The 20,959-nt window shown below is 39.0% G+C and overlaps 1 protein-coding gene and 1 non-coding gene across 2 annotated transcripts; one reads left to right on the forward strand and one right to left on the reverse strand.

Annotated features, from left to right (window-relative positions):
- Positions 1–3,564: 3,564 nt before the first annotated feature.
- On the reverse strand, positions 3,565–18,527 carry LOC114216579 (sulfotransferase 6B1-like). The gene is made up of 6 exons (XM_028113193.2): positions 18,383–18,527; positions 15,832–16,016; positions 14,087–14,213; positions 8,242–8,336; positions 7,907–8,093; positions 3,565–3,683 (listed from the first exon to the last, which is right to left on the reverse strand). Exons 1-6 carry the CDS (start codon positions 18,525–18,527, stop codon positions 3,565–3,567), a joined length of 858 nt encoding a protein of 285 aa, XP_027968994.2.
- Positions 18,528–20,102: 1,575 nt separating this feature from the next.
- On the forward strand, positions 20,103–20,209 carry LOC114216674 (U6 spliceosomal RNA). The gene has a single exon (XR_003610815.1). It is a non-coding gene; the product is annotated as a U6 spliceosomal RNA (small nuclear RNA).
- The last annotated feature ends 750 nt before the right edge of the window (positions 20,210–20,959 follow it).

The raw sequence follows: 20,959 nt of genomic DNA on the forward strand, positions 1-20,959 counted from the left end.
ATATGATTGTAAGCATTCATGCCCATAGGATCAAGAAGCTAAGCAGGTAGAGACAGAAATGTGTTCCTTCATTCTTCAAATCATTCATTCACTAATTCATTCTTTCATTCAACACATCTTTGATGGACAATTCCTGAGGGCAATACACTGCCTCAGTCACTGAAGAAGACACCGACACCCTCTCTGTAAGGATATGATAAAATTGGGGGGAAAAGACTCACATACTGTGAATAGTGAAGTAATAATAGAAGAGAATATAGGATCAGGTTGCAAACAGAACTAATGCAGACATGCAGTAATAGCAGAATATAAAAATAAGGGCGAAGTGGGGGACAGTCCTGGAACTGAGTTTTCTAGAACGTGTAGAATTAAACTGGTCCGTGAACTCAATTCACAGCCAGCATTTGTGAACCACCCATTATGAGGGTTGTCGCCGGCTGTGTGTGGTGCAAGATCCCAAAATGAAAAGAACATGGGCTTTAACTGGCAAGGACCTTACAGACTAGAATAGGAGACAGATATTTTCCTAATACAAGGCCCGAATGAGTAAGTGTGGGAAGGGAAGGATCCCTGGAGGGCCAGTGAGGGACAATGGAGAACAACACGGACAGGGGACAGAGTTATAGAGCAGGCTTTCCTAAAGCTGGTGTTAAACCAATTACGGGGTGGAATGCCTTTGAGGCACAAATACATGGAAGTGAAAAGGTGCCGCCTAGAAAACCTTAGCAGAATCGTTGGATTTAGCAGTTACTTATTGACTAGAGAGGAGGGGCAGAGAGAGAAGAAGGAAGAGTGAAAAATCAGTGCCAAGGGGATCAACGGGGGAATAGCGAGAGGCAATTTGGAGGAGGAAATGCATGTTAAGTTTTTTTTTGTCAGCTCCAAGGAAGTGAAAAAGCAAGGTGGGCAGGTCAGAGTTCAGGCGGGGAGATCCAGAACTTAACTTTTAAAAAAGGGGAAAACCCAGCGGGCGTGGGTATCGGGGCAACTAGCCTGCAGCGGGTCCCCAGCAAATGCTGTCACCACGCAGACGCTCCTTTCCACGGCGCTCCGTAAACCCCCTGAACTGGCTGCACGCCCCAGCCATCGGAGAGTCTTCTATGCAACCAATTACCTAGTATCTAACAGACGGTTCACACGGCGCGGCCATAGCAGAAGTCTCGATCCATAACCTCCCCCCGCCCCTCCGCCAACCCGCCCCCCAACTCACTCAGCTGTCAAGCCTTGCATCTGAATAAATGCTCCCCGCAGATAGGCCGTTGATCAGCCAAAACTCTAGGCTTCATCTTCTGTCTCTTTCTGTCTCTCACTCCTGCATTAGTAGGTTAGCTGGCTCAGTAGCCATATTACAGACTGAAATCGGCCCTGTCTCACCATTTCCTCTGCCACAACCACTGTCACCGTCCACGTGCTCTTCTTCTCTCACCCGGGCCACTGTAATAGCCGTGTTTCCCTGAGGACGCCTGGGTCCGTCCCCAGCCAGCGGTCATGCTGGTGAAAGTGTCTGTCAGGACGTCCCACTCCCCTGTGGAAAATCCCCCAGCTAGCGCGAAATCTGAACTGCTCGCCGCGCCTCCAAGCCCAGGGAGTCTAGAAGACATTGCCTTCTTGCGCTGGCCCGCCCGCGTCGCCACGTCGGAGCCCCCGGCCCAAGGACCCGCTGAAGTGGCTCTGCCCTCACTGTCTCCCACGCTACCCTGTTACCTTCTCTACCGCACCTGTTGGTGCCTGCCATATCTCGAATGTTTCCTTTAAAATACATATATCCGCACTACAATGTAAGTATCTTGAGAGAAGGGACTCTTTCAAGTTGTTCATGTATCCCTACAGTCTAAGGCCTGGCACGTAGAAAGTTCTCAAAAAATATTTCTGACTGACTAATAATAATCCGGGAATTAAGGCTCTCGGTTACACCCCTAGCTTATTAACCTTAAGCAATTTTCCATCAAAACTGGATTACAGTGATCCCCAAATTACCTACAAATCTAAAATTCTATAGTATCTTATACAGTCCCGTGTCAGTTCTTTCCATCTCAGTGATCATTTCAATCTCGCGAGAAGATGCTATAGTCTCATGGGATTTGGAGCCTTTACCGGCAGTCATTGTCTTCTCCCCTTGCTTTCTCGTCCCGTGTCCTCGTCTCACCGTGATGGCTTTGTCGTTCTTTACACATCTACAGCAGGGAGAGCTAAGTGTGAAATTAACTCCAGTGTGAAGACGAACACTTGACGAAGATCACACCTGGTTGTCTTTCTGGAATACATTTTATTTGTAACAAATATGTACATATAGGAGATATGTGAAGATCTCATACTTCCTGAATAGTGATAAACCTGATACAGAAGACTCCCAACAGATTTGTTACTAGAAGTAAGATTCGCAGTACACTGAGGTACAAAAGCAAAGTGTTTGGTTGAGTTAACTCACTCAACCCATCATTTTGCAGCCTTGAGTTAGGCACTTACTGTGGCACAGATGTAAGCAATATGATGTAGATGCTCATAAATGGTGTATTGTCATTTAGGTAATAATCCTGACCTAAGTTCACTGAAATTTCATTACAATGTCTTCTAGACTAAAGCTGCAGAATAATACTCATTACAGGAGAGAGAGAAAAATAGAAATTGAATTAATCCTGGAAATGCTATTGGAAGAAAGAACACATTCTGAAATACTGGGAAAAAAATCATAAACACTTCAAGGAAAACCAAGTGGAAAATAAGAAATTCTGTAATTTAGTTGACTTTATAAAAGATAAAATACTGCGATGCCATACCAGTGTTACTTTAATGTGAAAGAGTATCTTTTCATTCTTCATTTTCACCAGTGTACCAGGTTGTGATCATTTGATATGATCTACCTATTAAGTGTTCCACCTTAGTAAGATTATGTTTGTCATTGTTATGACAATGGAGAAGATTTCTACACAGACACCAGGGAGTGTTGAAATGAAAATGTTTGTTTAGAGGTCATCGTGTCCAAATAGGGAGAAAATAAATTCTTCTCAGACATTTCCTATTTTAGATAATCCCTCACTGCTTTTGTTGTCCATTAATGCAGTTTATAGAACACCCGCAGTAATAGGCTCTCTCTGAATGGAAGTGATGTCCTTGCCTTATGAATATCCTGAAATATATATATATTTATATATATAGTTCGGTCGTTTCAAAATCGCATACTTTCTCTTATTAATAATTCTCTCCTATCACCAAATATAGTAAAAACAGTCTCTCATACATGACACTTTTGACACATTCATGAAGTGTCCATTTCTCACTGAAAGAACTAACTGCTTCTCGTATTGGTAAAAAAATATCTATGTAATCCCCAAGTACTGCATCCCATAAAATAGAAAGTGGTCTTTTTAAAAAATAAATATTTTATTTATTTATTTGAGAGAGACAGCGTGAGAGAGCAAGCATGAGTGAGGGGGAAGGGCAGAGGGAGAGGGAGAAGCAGGCTCCCCGAGGGGACCCCGGGATCATGACCTGCGCCGAAGGCAGATGCTTAACCCACTGAGCCACCCAGGTGCCCCCGGAAAGTGGTTTCATTTCCCATTTATATTAAGAGTAATCTTCAAAGTGTCTTGCCAGTTCACTGTGTTTCATTTTCTCTGTGAATAGTTCATCAAATACTCTCCTCTGCTTTGAAGTAAAGTAGTTTACCCAATCACCCACTGCTCCTGGAAAAATTGGAAACAGACAAGAACAAATTTAAATGTATAGTATTCACCAAAGAAATTTGTCAGATTTGCAATAAAATGTGAATGATTTCATTTCTTGATGATAAGATGATGAGGGGTTATTCTTTTCCTCATTTGCTCATTTGTTGCTTCTAATTTCCTCAGCAATGGTTGCATATTAATATGTACATTTTAAAAAGTTATTTCTTGAAAAGAAGATTCAAATATATAAAGGTCCTAGATTTTACAATAGCAGGCAAAGAAATGTCTCACCTAAACTTAGTTAAAACATAAAAGCAGGGGTGCCTGGGTGGCGCAGTTGGTTAAGCCCCTGACTATGGGTTTCAGTGCAGGTCGAGATCTCAGGATCCTGAGATCAAACCCTGTTTGGGGCTTCGAGTGCAGAGTCTACTTGAGATTCTCTCTCCCTCTCCCTGCTCTTCCCACTTGTGCTCCCTCCCTCTCTCTCTCAAATAAATAAATAAATCTTTTAAAAAAATCCATAAAAGCAGACAAAGGAGACATAATGATGTCACTTACTCCCCTGCTGCACACCTGTGAAGCAGTAACTGTGCCGATAACATATCACAGGGCTGGGCAGTCAGTCTTTCTTCTTGATTCAAGTATAATTAACCTACAGTGTTACAGCAAGTTCCGGTGTACAATGCAATGATGCAGCAATTCTATATATTATGCAATGCTCGTCATTAAGCCCTTTTGGTCTTATTGTAAGGAAATTTATTTTCCAATGTTGATAACGGAGTTGAAAATACCACCACCAAGTTACTTGTATGGTGTCCTCACCTTCAAACAAGGTGTGTTTGGAGATTAAAATCAGATCTATACTTCACTCGGTACGTCAGCCTCTCCCGATTGTACAAGTCACCCTCAGCCTTGGCCACAGCACCAACCCCTCAGGACCACTCTTCTTGCCTCTATCACTCACACTATGCCAAACCCCAACCCTGGATCCTGCCCATCATGATCCTTCATCACTTCTGGCCTCAGGCTTCATCCCTGGGTCCTAGGTGTACTGGATCCAGTTATACATCATCTTCCCATATTTGTACCTCTATATCAACAATGAAAGTTACCAGGAGTAGAATAAGACTGCTTGGATTCAAATCTTGACTCTACCAGCAACTAGTTGCATGACTTTGCACAAGTTATTCAGGTGCTTGGCATCTTAGTAAAATGTAAATAATATGAATACCACCCTCAAAAGTCTGCTGTCAAGTTTAAGATAAATCCAGTAATGTGTGCCTGGCACAGAGGAAGCACGCAGTAAATGCCAGCTATTCTCACTCTATAGTTTTCCTGACTACATAGTAAACCCCTGTATGGATGTGATTTAATACATTTAACACTTTCTAATTAGAGGCCTATTAAGTGCATTTTAGGTTTTCAGTGTCATGAGCAATATTGCAACATGCATCCTGTCTATACATCTTTCCATAGTCCTGTAATTTCCCCCCCCTAAATTTTAGTATGTAGGGGCCCGGGGACTTTTGACACTTATGTGGACTATTCTGTATCTTTGCCTGCCACCTTATCTCCATGGCCACCATAGTCAGTTTCTAGAATAACAGCTCCTTTTCTGACTTTTAAGCCAACTGCAGGCATAAATTCTCCTCTCTAAAGTGAGGACTATCTCTTGCACCAAGGAGTCTGAATCATCGACTTCAATAGTTTATTTGAAATGATTATTTTCAGAGGATGGATCCCCACTCCCACCCCATCCAGCTAATAGAGGAATAAAGTGAATGGACCTATCCTAGTGTTTAATTCCTCATATAGTCCAAATTTAGCAATAAGCACTCCTGGTGACTAGTATAGTGTTAACCTTCTGTGTTTTGTCAGATCCTATATAAGGAAACCACTTTTAGATAGAACTTAAATTCATTAGAATTAATGTTGTTAGTTACGATTATATTGATATGGTTTCACCTGGAGGTATTTGCTATGATCACTACTAGAGCAGGTCAAAGACTGCCTCTGTTCTCATTAGAGTGAAATTTCCCAACTTAGTCAGATAAGATGGGTGAAAACTGAATATTTTGCTAATAGATCTCAAAGGCCGGTGATAAAAGATTATCAACAGAGCATTGGATTCCGTGAAGCCTCAGAGCTTTCACATTTCTCGGCATTCTCTTTACCATAATCCCTTCCAATCTCTGTTTCTCATGTCTGCTTGTCTTACCTCCTTTCATGCCACTTTTTCAAAATTCTTTCTGTTTTCCCTTTATCTTCTCTCTTCCACCCATCCTAATCTTTTCCTTGACCCTGCCATGTCATCTTGCTCTTGTCCTCCATTGTCAAACTTCGTAGAAGAGTGATCCTTATTTCCTGCTTCCCTTCTTTCTCCCTCTTTAATTCCTTCAATCTGCCTCCCATCACCACCACTATGGAAACCACCCTCACAATTCATGAGTGATAAACGGCCATGTTTGACCCTGGCTTTCCTTGTAATTCTGGCTAATTTCCTTTCTTGGCTTGTCTTAGCTGCTTTCATTCCCATTGATGTTAGGGTCTCTAGGGCTTCCCCTTCCAACCCTTTCTCCTCTAGTCCTTTCCACTCACCCTGAAGAATTTTACCTAATTCCACAAACTGCCAATGGCTCCTAAACTGATTTCTGAACTGAGATCAACCCCACAGTGGCTCCCCGCCACTGCCCAAGTTATGAGCCTCCATATTTCGTACCTGGCCTATTACAACAACCTCTTACTGGACTTTCTGCTTCTGGTTTCACCCTCTTCTAAACAACTTTCCACCTGACTCTATTATTTTCAGGTCCCTTCTTAAAACAGCAAATAGACCAGGGGGAGAAGAGACCCCCTCATAATATGCATCAGAGCCTCTGTTCTCTGGCTCCGATTTTTATCTCCCTCATTCTGCTCCACACGTCATATATGCCTCTAGCACAGGAGACTACCTGCTCTTTCTAAAAAAAACCCTAATCCAATTCTGTGGTGGTTGGGGGCTTTTCTTCTTGTTGTTAGCTCTTGCTTCAATGTATTTCTTCCCTGTCATTTTCCTGGTAAAATCTTGCTCATGTGTCCAGTCCCAGATCCAATGTCATCTCCTCACCTACTTTGCTAGGAAAAAATTCTCTCTCCCTTATTCATGTTGCTGCTCACATTTGCTCATACTACTAGTATAGTTGTCATCACCTTGTATAACTAACTGCCTACATTATGATCTTCTGAAGGACAAGACTATTTTATTCAACTTTTGCATCTCAGTTCTTAGAAAATAGTTTATTAATAAATATTTGCTGAATTGAGTTCTCTCCTCCCTCCCAGCCCTGGTTTTGCAACTGTAAGAAAATAAAAAATGAACCACCAAAAAAAGACCAAAGTAATTTGCAAAGTTAAGGCACTATCTGATCCATATGAGTTAGCACATACTGGTTTTGGGAGGAATTCTATTCAGATGAGCCAAAAAAATGGAAACAAAGGTATGTTTTTTAGTAGGAAACCTGAGTACCTAAATGTAGAAAATTTTGTCATCGTAAATGATGAAAAATTTGAAAAATGTTCAAACTTTTTCCCCCTGGATCTGGACTAAAATTCACATGGATTTCAAAACAATTCTATATCCAGATGTACCCAAACTGCTTCTAAGTTCAATGTTAGGAAGTAGTAGAGAAGGTTTATTTCCTTCTCTTTGGGTTTTCACGCAGAGAAGCACCCTGAGATAACTCTCCTAGCTTCTCTGTCTATGCCTTACTTCTATGGGGTGAGTTTTTTGGTGATTTTGGGAAAGTGCACTGTCCACACTCATCAGCTCCCTTCTCTCTTCTGAAGAAAGCATGTGTCATGTACCTCTCTCCACCATGCTTTCTGTGGGCTGCCTCAGTGCAGGGACAAGACTGCATTTGATTGTGACTAAGCAAGTATGTTTGCAAACTTGAAGATAAGTTATTAGCAAATGCACCAGGCTGCAGACCTGAGGCCCATTCTTCAAGGAGTTTTATCATTTCCACCTGTGTGACACCTGTGTCTTTCCCTCGGTTCCTAACTGGGCATGGAAATCTCAATGTCTGGAAATAATGCGATTTAAGAAATTCGTTTAATAAACGTTCACTGAGGGATGACAATGAGCAATCCATTGTGCAAGAAATAGGGGGCGCGATGATGAAATGAGAGATTTTAAAATGGTAAAATGGAACTACTACCAAATATAAGCCCCAAGCAAGGTACCACATCCTTTTCTGACTTACCTTTTCTAAACACCAGGTTCCTATTAGATGTGAGGGCACAAATAGTATGATTTGGATCACAGTTTTCTTTGGCCGCATTATGTTTCATTTCACTGAATGATGTTTTCCGAGCAATCTTATTAATTTCGCTATCACTCACATTTATGCCGAGGAAAGTAACTATTTTTTTGATGCTTTTAAAAAGATCCTGAGCAAAAGAAAAATTATTTTTTAAAAGTGTAACTCATCGAAACACCAAATTCATTCCCTCAACCCTGAAAACAGAATTTATTGATTTTTTGTTTTAACTTAATTTGACTTAAATTTTGATTGTTGAAATGTTAGGAAGGACTTACTTTCTTCATTTCTTCATAGAATATAATTAGAATGTTTTTGTCATTTTTGTGCTCTTCCCAGCTTAAAACGTGATCAAACCAGGATCCATATACAACTAGAAGGAAAGTGAACTGTGTTAATGTTCAAGATCATGGCTTGGCATCCCACGGTTCTTCCCACTTCACCAAAGTAGGTAAAGTAACGTACACACGTATTAGACTCTGGAGTGAAAGACTTTTACTTAAGAATTGTTGAAACACATCTGAAACTAATATAATGCTGTATGTTAACTATAACATACAGGTTTAAAATGAAAAAGAAAGAAAATGTTAATTACATATGTTAATACCATGTCATTCATTATCTATGAAGAAACTTATAGTTAGGTTTACTAAAACTCAATAATTAAAAATTAAATAAGATCTGAAGTATTTTTAAAAAAGAGTTTTCCTTAGAAGAGCTCAATTTTAAAACACTACTGTTTCAACTAAATACAATATTGTGAAATGAAGCTGGATGGTTGTATCTTTTAATAAGGCTGTGTTGTTTTTTTCTTATTTTGGTAAACATCTATTTATCATCATCATAAGTGACAACAAAAATACAGAGATACACATTTTCCCAATAATTGTGTTCTGATAACTACTTTGGATCTTGGGAGAAGTAGAGAAACATTGAGAATTTATTATTCTCTTCCTGTCAAGTGACATGCTTTTTATAAGTTCTCAACATAAAAAGTTAATAAACCTCCTCAAAAAGTGGGGGGGAGAGAAAAGAGAAAAGAATTCTATTCATTATCTTGGGCTGAAAAATACAGTGTTAGGGCTTTACCAGTAGTTGATATTATCTCTTTTATTGTTTTGTTAATTTGACAGATTTCAAAAAAATGCTGAAGTAAAATATTATCATGCAAAATAAATTATCAACCGTGATGATAAAAAAACAAAAAGTGAGCAACTTCTTGTACCACAGAGAGTTGATTAGTTTGACAATCTAAAGCATAAAACAGAGTAATTTAAAATACTGGGCATACATCTTTCCATGCATCCTTATTATCCACAGACTTAATACTAGCTAATGCCCAAATTATAAAAGAGCTCCTCCACTCGCAATTTTCTGAAGATATGCTGACTATTGATTCATTTAATAAGCATTTATGAAGCCATTAGTGTCTGCCAGACATTGTGCCATATAACTTTTGAACATTAAAGTTTTGAATAAATTGACATATAATTTCCTCCTAACTAACTGCAATTGTTCACGGCTTTGGCCCCTGGGGAAGAAAGGGGCAAGTCAATAACCGTAAGGCATTTGTGAAAGGAGAACTTCCGGGACTGTGAACGGTATCATCACAGAGCCCGGTTTGCCACCCCGTGGACCCAGAGGGCTGTAGAGTAAGGACAGGTGTTTGGAAGGGCTGATGCGTCTCCAGTTCCCAGCATTCTCACTGCCAGTTCAGTGACTTACATAATACTTTATCTTGGAATGGCCCAAATTACCATATCAGTGATATGGAGTTGACCAAAGAACAGACAGTCTGCTCCCAGGAACAAATACCTGGTGGCAAAGAGCACTGATTTTCTCTCCTAGGAATTTAGGCAGTGAACTAGTCTCTATTGCCTCACGCGAGGCTCACAGTCACCACCTGCATCACCACCTCCCCTGGGCAGTGGCAGTCCAGCCCAGCCCTGGTGGATAATATCACCACCCAGAGCTGAGGATGCAATGGAAGCCCTCGATACTGTCAGGAAGCCCAGACTTCTGTGCACCCTGCGGCTGGGCTGAGAAAGAGGCCCTGAGTCACAGAGTCACAGCCGGTGGTTAGGTGTGATTGACTCGGCCCATTGTGGTTTTGCAGCACAAAATGCATTCCAATATACCCCAAATAGATTTCAGAATAATCTTTTGGATCATAGCCTGATCATCATTTGATCATCATTTGAGAGCCAGCTATTCTGTTATTAACTAATTAATTTATACTCCATCTTGTTCCAAAAAGACAAAAGAATCTAAAGAAATAGGCTGCCTGGGTCTTTCTTACCCATGTAGAGAATTATACTTGGGGCTAATTTTTTAATTAACCAGACCTATGGCTTTAAAGAAAATACAGTTTCCAAAACAGAGACTTAAAACCTTTCTTTTCTGGGAAATGCTTTTCTCTGCATCCTTCACTCAATGACAGAATTTTCTACCACCTCCTAGACGGCCCTCCTTCTGTTTGTTATCCAGAATTACTTGTTCCCTCCGAAATGCCCCTGAACAGAAGTTGCTCTTTCTCAACCAACCCAAGTGCCTTAGGGTCTGGATTGTGCATCAGCAATCTCACTGCTTCCTATCAACTTCCAGAACTCCCTCTGAGATAATCCAGGCTCTTTAAAGACTCGTATCCTTTGAATATATCACTCTTCCTAGCCTTATCTCTGTCAGAAATGGACTTTCTGATCCGTCCCCTGCAGTCACGGAAGACTCTGATCTTAGAGCACAACCTCCTGGGGCAGCTCAGGTCTTGCTGCCAACACTTTGATGGACAGCTTCTGCAAATACCCTACTTGGACCATTTGTGTCCTTTTTAATCTTCATTTTCTTCCCCTTGTTCATCTCTGCAACTGTTTTCTGGGCAAAACCTTCAACTTCCTTGCTCCCTTATTGTTTATTTCAATCACCTGAAAAAACACTCAGGATTCAATCAAAACACTTTACCTTGTTTTCTTCTTGCCTAATGCTACTGAGTTCTGGTGAAGAAATTTATACAACTCTATATTGACACCACTGCAAATTCATTTTTCCAGCCTTAAGGGTCCCGAGGTTACCTGGCAAACCTATTTGTCCTGCATTAACACATTCTCCTATTCTCCACATCAGCGATTTCAAACCTCCCGCACTTTCTGCAAACCCTCTGCCCCACTCCTATCCAGTTTCAACAAATATCTTAATTGCTATTTTCTAGAAAGCACTCTGATGATTGTGCCAAAATTCACCAGGATGAAGTGCCTAGGAAATATGGAGTTCTCATATAAGACTGGAGAAGGGGCTAGCAGAAAAAAAAAAAAGTATGATGCCAAGATATTATTTCATTGAGATATTAATCTGTTGGGATATTGCCAGAACACAGTTTCTAGTTACTATTTAATTTAAAAACCTAAAATGTATTTGTAAACTGTCTGAAAGGTAAATTAGATGATTAGACAAATGTGTAGCTATCTATGTCTTTATGGTACGGTCTCCTCATATAATGTGTATATATTTATGGTTTGGAAACAGGTACAGGATATCATGACGCCTCAGTTGTAAAATAATTTTTCTAGATAAATACCTCCTTGTAATCTTTCCACCCTAAAGTGAAATTATTTAAAAGTCTTTGCCTGTCTTTAAAAGTCTATGTCCAATAGAATGAGTAGATTTCTACAATAAATTTCTAGTCATGACCTCATTTGAACATCTAAATAGACCTACAAAATCCAAGTCTGGGCCTCAGAATGGTTAAGCAATTTGCCCACAGTCACAGAGGGTATAAATTATAGTTAAGACTTGATCCCACTTCTTCTGTCTCCATAGCCTGTTTTTCAGGTTGTCATTGGCAAAAGAAAAAATCCTCTCCTCAAAAAGTCACTGAAGAACATCCCTGAAATACAGTCACCTACCTTTGACAGGAGAACAAACAACCTCATCTTATAAATAGTGTTCCCACTAAGTAAATTTTAAAAAGCTTTAGCAATTCACTGATTACTCCCGATGTCAGCAGGGTTTGCCCAGGCTAGATTACCTGATTGTATAATACACAGCAGATCCCTTTGCAATTAAAAATCTATTAACACACCTAAGAAGGTATAAAAGAATCATCTGGAATATTTTCTCCAACTAATTGCCCTTCCCAGATACTCTGCTATGACATCAGATAATGGGGTGGTTGGTGGATGCCCTATGACAGATAGTTTGCTTCCCTGACTATGGACTGAGTTGCCCTTTTTGTGACCACATTCATAGAAAAATAACTTCTAGAACAGGAGCACTACAGGCCTGCTTTATCCTGCCCTAGTCAGACCATACCCAGAGGATGTTTTTTGTCTTTGGGCACTGCAACACAATAGAGATGTAGCCAAATGAGAGCTCATGCAGCAGTGGGAGAGGTAGTGAACCCCAGTGTGTAATAATTGGAGATGAACATGGCTTTTCCTGAGGAAAAGCAGACTCAAGATCTGTTTTTTTTTTAAACAATTTATGTATTTAAACTTGGTTCATTCCAAAAATGGAATTGAGGCAGAGTGAGGCATGCTAACCATCTTCAAATATTTAGAAGACCATCGCGTGGAAGAGGCATTAGTGATCAGAGGAACAGACTTTTGGTGGACCAGTTATGCCACGGTGCTAACAGCAAAGGTTGTAGAGCTGACACCTGAATTTAAACCTTGGCTCCTTATGAGTTATGCAAGTTATTTGGCCCACCAACATCTGCATTTTCCTCACCTATAAAATGAGGATAACATCTAGCTCGTGTGCTCTACTGAGGATGATATGAGATCGTGTTTGCAATAGCTCTTAGCTAAGTGTCTATATCACATAATAAGTTTTTCGTTTTTTGGGTTTTTTTTAACATCTTAGCAGTACTGAGATGGAATGTGTCATTTGGGGGCAGGAGCTGGGTGTGAACCTGTTGTCAAAGTTAAGAAGTTCACCTTTAGCCCATCCAATTCTTGGGAATGTTACAAAGGCGGAGGATTTTAGGTGGGGGATTTAGTTACATAGGTGGGGGATTTTAACCAGCTGACCTTTTATAGACTTGTCATTCCTGAAACTTTACGACTCTACTAAATGTTTGTAAAAGAGGAGCTGAAATATTATGAGCATAGCATATTCTTCCATAGGGAATACGGCAAAAGAAAGCGTTAAACTCTGTTGCTAGCGAGTTCTCAATACCGTCCTGTTAAGGTTATACTTGCTGTGGCCTCTCTGAAAGTTAACAAGTAAAAGCTTAATCATTTGCAAGTGAAATAGGGAAACTAACAATTAAGCAGGTCTACCTCTAACCCCTGTAAGAGATAAGATCCTATGGGTACACACCGTTTCTAAATCATGCCTCTTCTAAATTCTGCATTGTCTTGGTACATTATTTTTGTTTAATGAAAGGCTTGGGAATTCAGGTTTGAGAACTGTTTTTCGTTTTTGTTTTTAAGTGCTCCAGGTACCAGTGAGTCGGGGAAAAAGTAATAAATTCAAAGGTTATGCATAGTTACACAGGATCAATATGCGTGTGCTGCACAGCTCAATCAAATGATGTATCATTTTAGTATTTTCAAGAGAAATTGCTTTTTGTTCATTGTTATAAACCAAGTGTGAGGATGGCTAATTCTTTCATTTCTGTTATTTGGAGAATTTTTCCCCCTTTTTGTGGGGAAGGGAGGGAGAATTTGTGTGTGTGTGTGTGTGTGTGTGTGTGTGTGTGTGTGTGTGTATTGTTTGTTGGTCTTGTCTTATTTTCCGTTTAGGCCTACATAAGACCTATTTCAGGAGGCCTGTGCAGGTTTCAACTGTATCTTCCTCTACTCCAATCAATGCATAATTATTTCACTGACAAAACTGATCTTACATGAAAAAAAAGTGATGCTTGATCGGAATTAATCTCTGTTTTAAAAACACTGCAACCAGCTCAATAAGTAATTGCAAATCTATACTCTCTACAGGTGATAAGAAAGTCTGAAGAAGCAAAGGGAGAAAGAATGGCTTAGAAGTAAAAAAAAAAAAAAAAAAAAAAAATCTATTCAAATGTATTTCTGAAAGTGGGCTGTTAGGATCCAGTTAAACTTTTGGAAAATGCTTTCATTTGGAGGGGAACTGTATATGATGAATAAAAATCGTTGTTATATTTACCATCTCCTCTTAGGAAAAGCTCGAAAAATGCAGCCCAGGTTTCAATGCCAGGGAGATTCGGGTTATCTCTGTAGTAGTGGAATAAAGAAACAGCCGTATCTTTTGGATTCCTAACGATGTAGATAATCTGTTTAAAAAAATCAGTTTATTTTTAGATGGAAACAGCCCCCACACAAAACATGTTCTTAAAAAAAAGCAACCGGACTTAACCTGTACACGCCACAATTTGTTTAATACATGACTATCTTTCTGTACAATGTTCATAGTCCAGGAGTCGCGTGTGTGACCCACATGAACAGCACCTGTTCCTCTTGAGAGATGTGTAAAGGCCACTGTGCTCAGAAGTGAAAAGCCATGTTTACCCCCGGTTCTGCCCCCATTATCCTCTCTTTCTCTCAAGAGAAAATCATGGAGTAACTCAACACTTCAGGCTTTCTCTAATGGCTCTCTGCGTCCTGAGCAGATTCACAGAACCCCAAGGCTCTGAAAGCGGTTTAAAAATCCACTCCCTGTCTGGACTCTGAAAAACAAACTGAGGGTTCTAGAGGGGAGGGGTGGGGGGAGGGGTTAGCCTGGTGATGGGTATTAAAGAGGGCACGTTCTGCGTGGAGCACTGGGTGTTATACGCAAACAATGAATCATGGAACACTACATCAAAAACTAATGATGTAATGTATGGTGATTAACATAACAATAAAATTTAAAGTAAAAAAAAAAAACCACTCCCTGTCTTAACAAAAAGGGATAAAGTGGCAGAATGCGAAGCCTTAGCCATCCAATTGGAGTTTTTTGTCTGTTTTGGTAGACAGAAGCATGCTTTAGGGCCTTTGGAGAATACCCAACGTTACATGTCAGTATCATCCCCTGAGAAAGGCAATGCAAACTACTAATACATTAATACATATTTTGACAAAAGAGGTTAAAAGAAGTATTCTGTTGTTATGTGTAGCGACATGTTAAATAGACTTATTGTGAAGATCATTTCACAATATATACTAATATTGAGTCGTCAAGTGATACATCCGAAACTAATACAATGTTGTATGTCAATGATACTCAAAAACACACACGTACAATATTCTAAGAAATATTAGGGGATGGTTGAAAGATATGAAGAGGAGGCAGAATAGTACCCTGAGAAAAAAAATTAAATGTTAACTAAATATCGTGAAATGAGCAGACATTTCATGTAAGAGAGTTTGGAAGCAGAAAAAAAGGCGGGAAGACAAAATTAGGAAGAAAACATAGGAGGCTGAGTAGGGTTGAGGGCCGGCAGGGAAAGATGGCAAGAAGAATTGACTATCTGACAGGCCTGCTGGAGCAGGGAATGTTCGAGTAGCCCCTAAGCTCTGAGGGCTAGGCAGGGGGAAACAGAGAAAAGGTCATCATCTGGGGAAACCAGGTGCAACCAGAGAGTCTCACTTCCCTTTAGGATTGTACCTTAAGGCTCTGTCTTTACTGTGGTGGTTTTAAGAACCCCCCTAACCCTTTCTGAGCTTCAGTTTCTTTGCCGATGAAAGGAAAAACATCTATTCTTGTCTTTGTTGTAATGTGTTTATAAAACGTAGCTTAATCTTTGCCACACTGTATTTGATGGATCTTGTTGTTTCTGTATCAAATGAGGAAACCAAGGCTCAGAGAGCATCAGCAATTTTTCAAGATCACAGAGCTTGAGAGTGGCAGAGCAAGAACTCAAGCCCAGTTTCTGGTCCTCCCAAGCCTTTGCCCTTAACCACTGAACTCACCTTGCATTGTTTTTGTTTGATATTCACTGGTAGCATGTTGTAGCTCAAATGCGTGGGAATAACTCTTCTCTTACAGTTCATTTTTAGCTCGTCAAATTTAGAAATGTCTCCCAACTCGATAGGAGATGTTAAACTAATTCGAGCATTCGGAATGTTCCCAATGACCTCTGCAATCCAGTGAGTACCTTCACATAAAAATAAAACAAAATTCATTTTTTAAATTAAATGAAATTCTTGATGAAATAAATATAGAAAATTAGCATGAGGTTATAATAGCAAGGAGTGCATTAATTTTGTTATAGTTATTATTACCTCTTGACACCCATTGAAACCTGAGACACTCGTTGAAACGCTAGAGACGTTAATTCATTTTACAGGAAGAATCACACTTTAAAGAGTGTGAAGAGACTGAGAACTGTCTATGCTGTTTCCTCAGCTTGAAATACTCTTCTGCGCTACACTCACCTCTAACACCTTCTCCAATTCACAAATACACAGATCTTTCCATACACAGTTCCCACCGGTCCTGCAAGCTCATGCATCTTGCTCTTTTATAAATTGTCTTCTGAGTCCCCACTCCCCTGGCATAATTGTTTACCCTTTCTGTCCCTCCCAAGTAGCGCACACCAGAGTCTAGTTGCTATTGCTTGTATTTATGTGTACCTCCCCATTTCCCCCTGGAAGATAGCCACTGGATCTTATTTTTATTTGTGGGCAAACATAGAGTAGGCATGCAAACAAAGCACTTGAACAATGAACAAATGCTATATTCAAACAGCGTAAAGATACAATCCTACACTACCATGAAGTCTAGAAGGAATACATAAAGCAAATGTGGGTATGCTCCAGTGTTGTAGACAATAGTAAACTGGAACTGGGAAGTAGAAGTTTGGATGGGGAGGTTGCTTTGCTGATTTGAAAGCAATGTTCCTAAAAAGTTTTAATCAGGCCTATTTCCTTTCCATTGATCTCATTTGTAATTCGAATTCGAAATTTGTTAACAATATTCGCTAATTTATACTGAATAAATATTTAAACAGTGCTCTCATTTGCATGATGTTTTAAATTTAAGACTATTTTAAATTATAATGCTCATAAGTCAACTACTTATAATATTCATATAAACATGACTAATATTGTAATGACATTTCTATTATGTTCACAAGATGTATTGATTTATTCTGGTGAAGAAGGGAGAATACAGTTTTGGGCTGTATTCAGGGGACCTCCAGAGCTGGCTGGTGATATCAATTTATAGGCATCAATATGTGCAGTGGAAGCTTTATATATGGTTGTTTATATATGGTATAAACTAGCCACCTGCTCAAAGAACCTTAAAAGTATCATAAATTACTTTCTAAACTAACATACCAGTTTAGGGTAAGGTATATTTATTTGCAGAGCAACCTCCTACATAGAATACTGAGGTATTCTGGAAAGAATCATTTAATTTCCATTTGCAACACCATTTTCCAATAAAATAATTACATATGTGATTTATATTTATTCTCAAAAAACACCCTGGAAGATCTATATGAACTCTGTGTCTTCTAATGGGGAGGGCCTTTGGGCCTGACTCACAATCAGATAAAGGGACTAAAATGTAAACACGATTTGAAGGGGCTAAGCTCTTAGTTACTGAATCATGCTAGCAAGCATATGCCCATTCACATATGTCCACTCTTCTGGAAATCACAGCAGGCAATTGGATATTATATATCCTGGCCACCTCTCAAAATTAAAAAGAATCTATAATTAATTTAGATTATCCCCAGAATGACATTATTCATAATGGTCCTTTCATGTGTGTATAACTATATGTGGAAATAAACTTTGCATAAGAAGGCATAAAATTGAACACTAAAGGGGCACCTGAGTGTCTCAGTCAGTTAAGAGTGTGCCTTCGGCTCAGGTCATGATCTCAGGGTCCTGGGATAGAGCCCTGCATCAGTGGGGAGTCTGCTTCTCCCTCTCCCTCTGCTCCTTCCCCCCTGCTCCTGCTCTATCTCTGGCTCTCAAATAAATAAATAAAATATTTAAAAAATTGAACACTAAAAATACTTATGTTTTTTTTATTAGCCCGGGAAAAAAGAAGTTTTCATTTGTAAATCAATCATTAAGTATGAATTGAACAAATATTGCTTATTGCCATGCCTGGCACAAGTATGAAGAGAACTTTATAATGTTACAGATATTATGCTTTTTATGTATATCAACATCCGTATACTTTAATGAATAAAAGAGAAACAAGACTGGAGTAAAGACTGGACTAATTCCTCCAGTTGAATTTTCTCGAAACACAGTTTTCAGCTTTCTAATGTCAAACTTTTTCATTAAAATAAGCATTTACGATACTTAAATTTCCTATGGATAAATTCTGAAAAATAATTGTTTTGTAAAAATTGTTATTATATTTCTCTAGAGTAGTATATTACATTATTATATTATTATTATATTTCTATACAGTAGAATATTATACTTCTTATTTCTTATATTTCACACATTTTAAAATGTACTTATACATTTAAAAATACACTAAAATAAAATTTACCAGATTTTGGATAGGACACCAGAAACACATCATCTTCTCTTGCATTGAAAAAATCCAGGGAATTTAAAAGTTCTTCTGAAGACATTGTAGAAAAGAGGATCCCCTTGAATTTATGAAGAACACTTGACTGGTTCTGGAATGACATCTTTCTTCAAATGAATCAAAAAGTATTTACTAAACACTAACTTTACACAAGGAACAGAACAAGTAAGGTCCTTGATGTTAATCCTAGCTCAGTGGCAGGATAATCCTAGAATTACCAAGCTGGTGTTCCAACTAGAGGAATATATGTATATATACGTTTTGCAATTCTTCATAAGAGTAATTTTTAAACCACAACCAAGCCAAAGTCTACTGTGAAAATGATGTCATCTGGATTTTCTTGATAACATGATGCAAAAGATTCCCTCTAACTTGACATTCAAAATAGTTTACATACAAGGCTATCAAGCTATCAGAATGTAATTATTATCTGAAGGGACTAGAGTTAATCAAATCCTTTGGCCTTAATAAGAAAATAATTAGTGGCCATAAAGGATTATGTCACTGTGGAAAGGACTGGAAAAGTTGAACGTCTTGTTAATATTAACACATATTAGAGGAAGTAGTTAATACGTATTGTGTTGCTGGAAGAGGAGAGAATGGAGTGAGAAAATATAATTTTTTCTTAGAATTGGCAGATAAATCTGTGACTAAGGATAAACTTCATGGGAAATACTTTAAGAAAGATAACATGGGACTCAGGAAACCCAAGCCAGAAAAGAGATATCTTGAGCTTTGATGTATATAGGAAGTTTATGGTTGAATTAAACAAATTCTTGTCTGAGTCACTCTTCGCTTTTCTCACTAAATTGTTATATTCTGGATTCAATTAGATATGGCAACAAAGTGCCCAATAACTTCAGTGAACCACAGTGGAATCTTTTTGTTTGTTTGTCTAACCATCAAAAGAAATGTATGTCAACCAGGAAATGATCAGCTTTCTTACTAAGCATAAAAAAGTAGAGATCTACTGTGGAAGAAATAATTGAAGAAGAAACATATTCATGATAGTGGAAGAAATGAAAATCAGAATAATCATATACATGGGAAATTCTAAAGAATTACAATTAGAATAAACATATAAATTGGGCGTGGTTACTGGATGATGAAAACAAATTATATTTCTACATTCTAGCAAAACCAACTGAAAAATAAAATCTGAAAAACCCTATTTACAATAACATGAAAACCCAAATGTCTAGAAATAAATCTTTTTTTTTAAAGATTTTATTTATTTGAGAGAGAGAATGAGAGAGAGAGAGAGAGAGCATGAGAGGGGGTTGGGTCAGAGGGAGAAGCAGACTCCCCGCTGAGCAGGGAGCCCGATGTGGGACTCGATCCCAGGACTCCAGGATCATGACCTGAGCCGAAGGCAGTCGCTTAACCAACTGAGCCACCCAGGCGCCCTAGAAATAAATCTAACAAAAGATGTGCAAGGCATTGAAACCACAAAGTATTACTGAAACTAGTTAAAGAAGACCTAAGTAAAAGGAGAAATGTACCATGTCCATGGACCAGAAGACTCAATATTATTCAAATGTCAAAATTCTCCTTATTGATCTACAAAGTCAATTCAGTTTGATCAAAATCCCAACAGGCAGGGGTGTGTGTGTGTGTGTGTGTGTAAACTCACAAGCATTTATATAGAAAATGCAAAAGCAGCAAAATAGCCAACGAAGTGCTTGCTTCAGCAGCACATATACTAAAATTGAAACAATACAGAGAAGATTAGCATGGCCCCTGTGCAAGGATGACAGGCAAATTCATGAAGCATTCCATATTTTTTGGAGGGTCTTCAAAAAGTTGAAAATAGAGCTACCATACGATCCAGCAATTGCACTACTGGGTATTTACCCCAAAGATACAAATGTAGGGATCCAAAGGGGCACCTGCACCCCAATGTTTATAGCAACAATGTCCACAATAGCCAAACTATGGAAAGAGCCCAGATGTCCACTTACAGGTGAATGGATAAAGAAGATGTGATATATTTATACACACACACACACACACACACACACACACACACACACACACACACACACACACACACAATGGAATATTATGCAGCCATCAAAAGGAATGAAAAATCTTGCCATTTGCAACAACGTGGATGGAACTAGAGGGTGTTATGCTGAGCAAAATAAGTAAATCAGAGAAAGTCAATCAGAGAAAGGTAAATTACATTTACCTTCTACTTTCTCTACCCTCACTCCCAGCAACTCTGATTATGGGCATTGTTATTGCACTAGTGTTGAGTTCTTAATGCTCTCTTTCCTCAGAATTAGTTCCTCTCAGGCACCTTCTCATTTTGTCATACAAAAAAGGCAGCTGATAGCCATCAAAAGGAACGAAATCTTGCCATTTGCAACGACATGGATGGAACTGGAGGGTGTTATGCTGAGTGAAATAAGTCAATCAGAGAAAGACATGTATCACATGACCTCACTGATATGAGGAATTCTTAATCTCAGCAAACAAACTGAGGGTTGCTGGAGTGGTGGGGGGTGGGAGGGATGGGGTGGCTGGGTAATA

This window comes from Eumetopias jubatus, unplaced genomic scaffold (genome assembly GCF_037043125.1).
Source record: "Eumetopias jubatus isolate StellerSeaLion01/CBP00866 unplaced genomic scaffold, mEumJub1_p1.0 scaffold_8, whole genome shotgun sequence".
In the NCBI taxonomy this organism is placed as follows: domain Eukaryota; kingdom Metazoa; phylum Chordata; class Mammalia; order Carnivora; family Otariidae; genus Eumetopias; species Eumetopias jubatus.

Coding starts and splice junctions, on each gene's coding strand:
- LOC114216579 (XM_028113193.2), bottom strand. CDS start 18,527: ATGTCATTCCAGAACCAGTCAAGTGTTCTTCATAAATTCAAGGGGATC. Junction 16,017..18,382: donor GGTGTCCTATCCAAAATCTG/GTAAATTTTATT, acceptor TTTTATGTGAAG/GTACTCACTGGATTGCAGAG. Junction 8,094..8,241: donor TCTATGAAGAAATGAAGAAA/GTAAGTCCTTCC, acceptor TCTTTTGCTCAG/GATCTTTTTAAAAGCATCAA.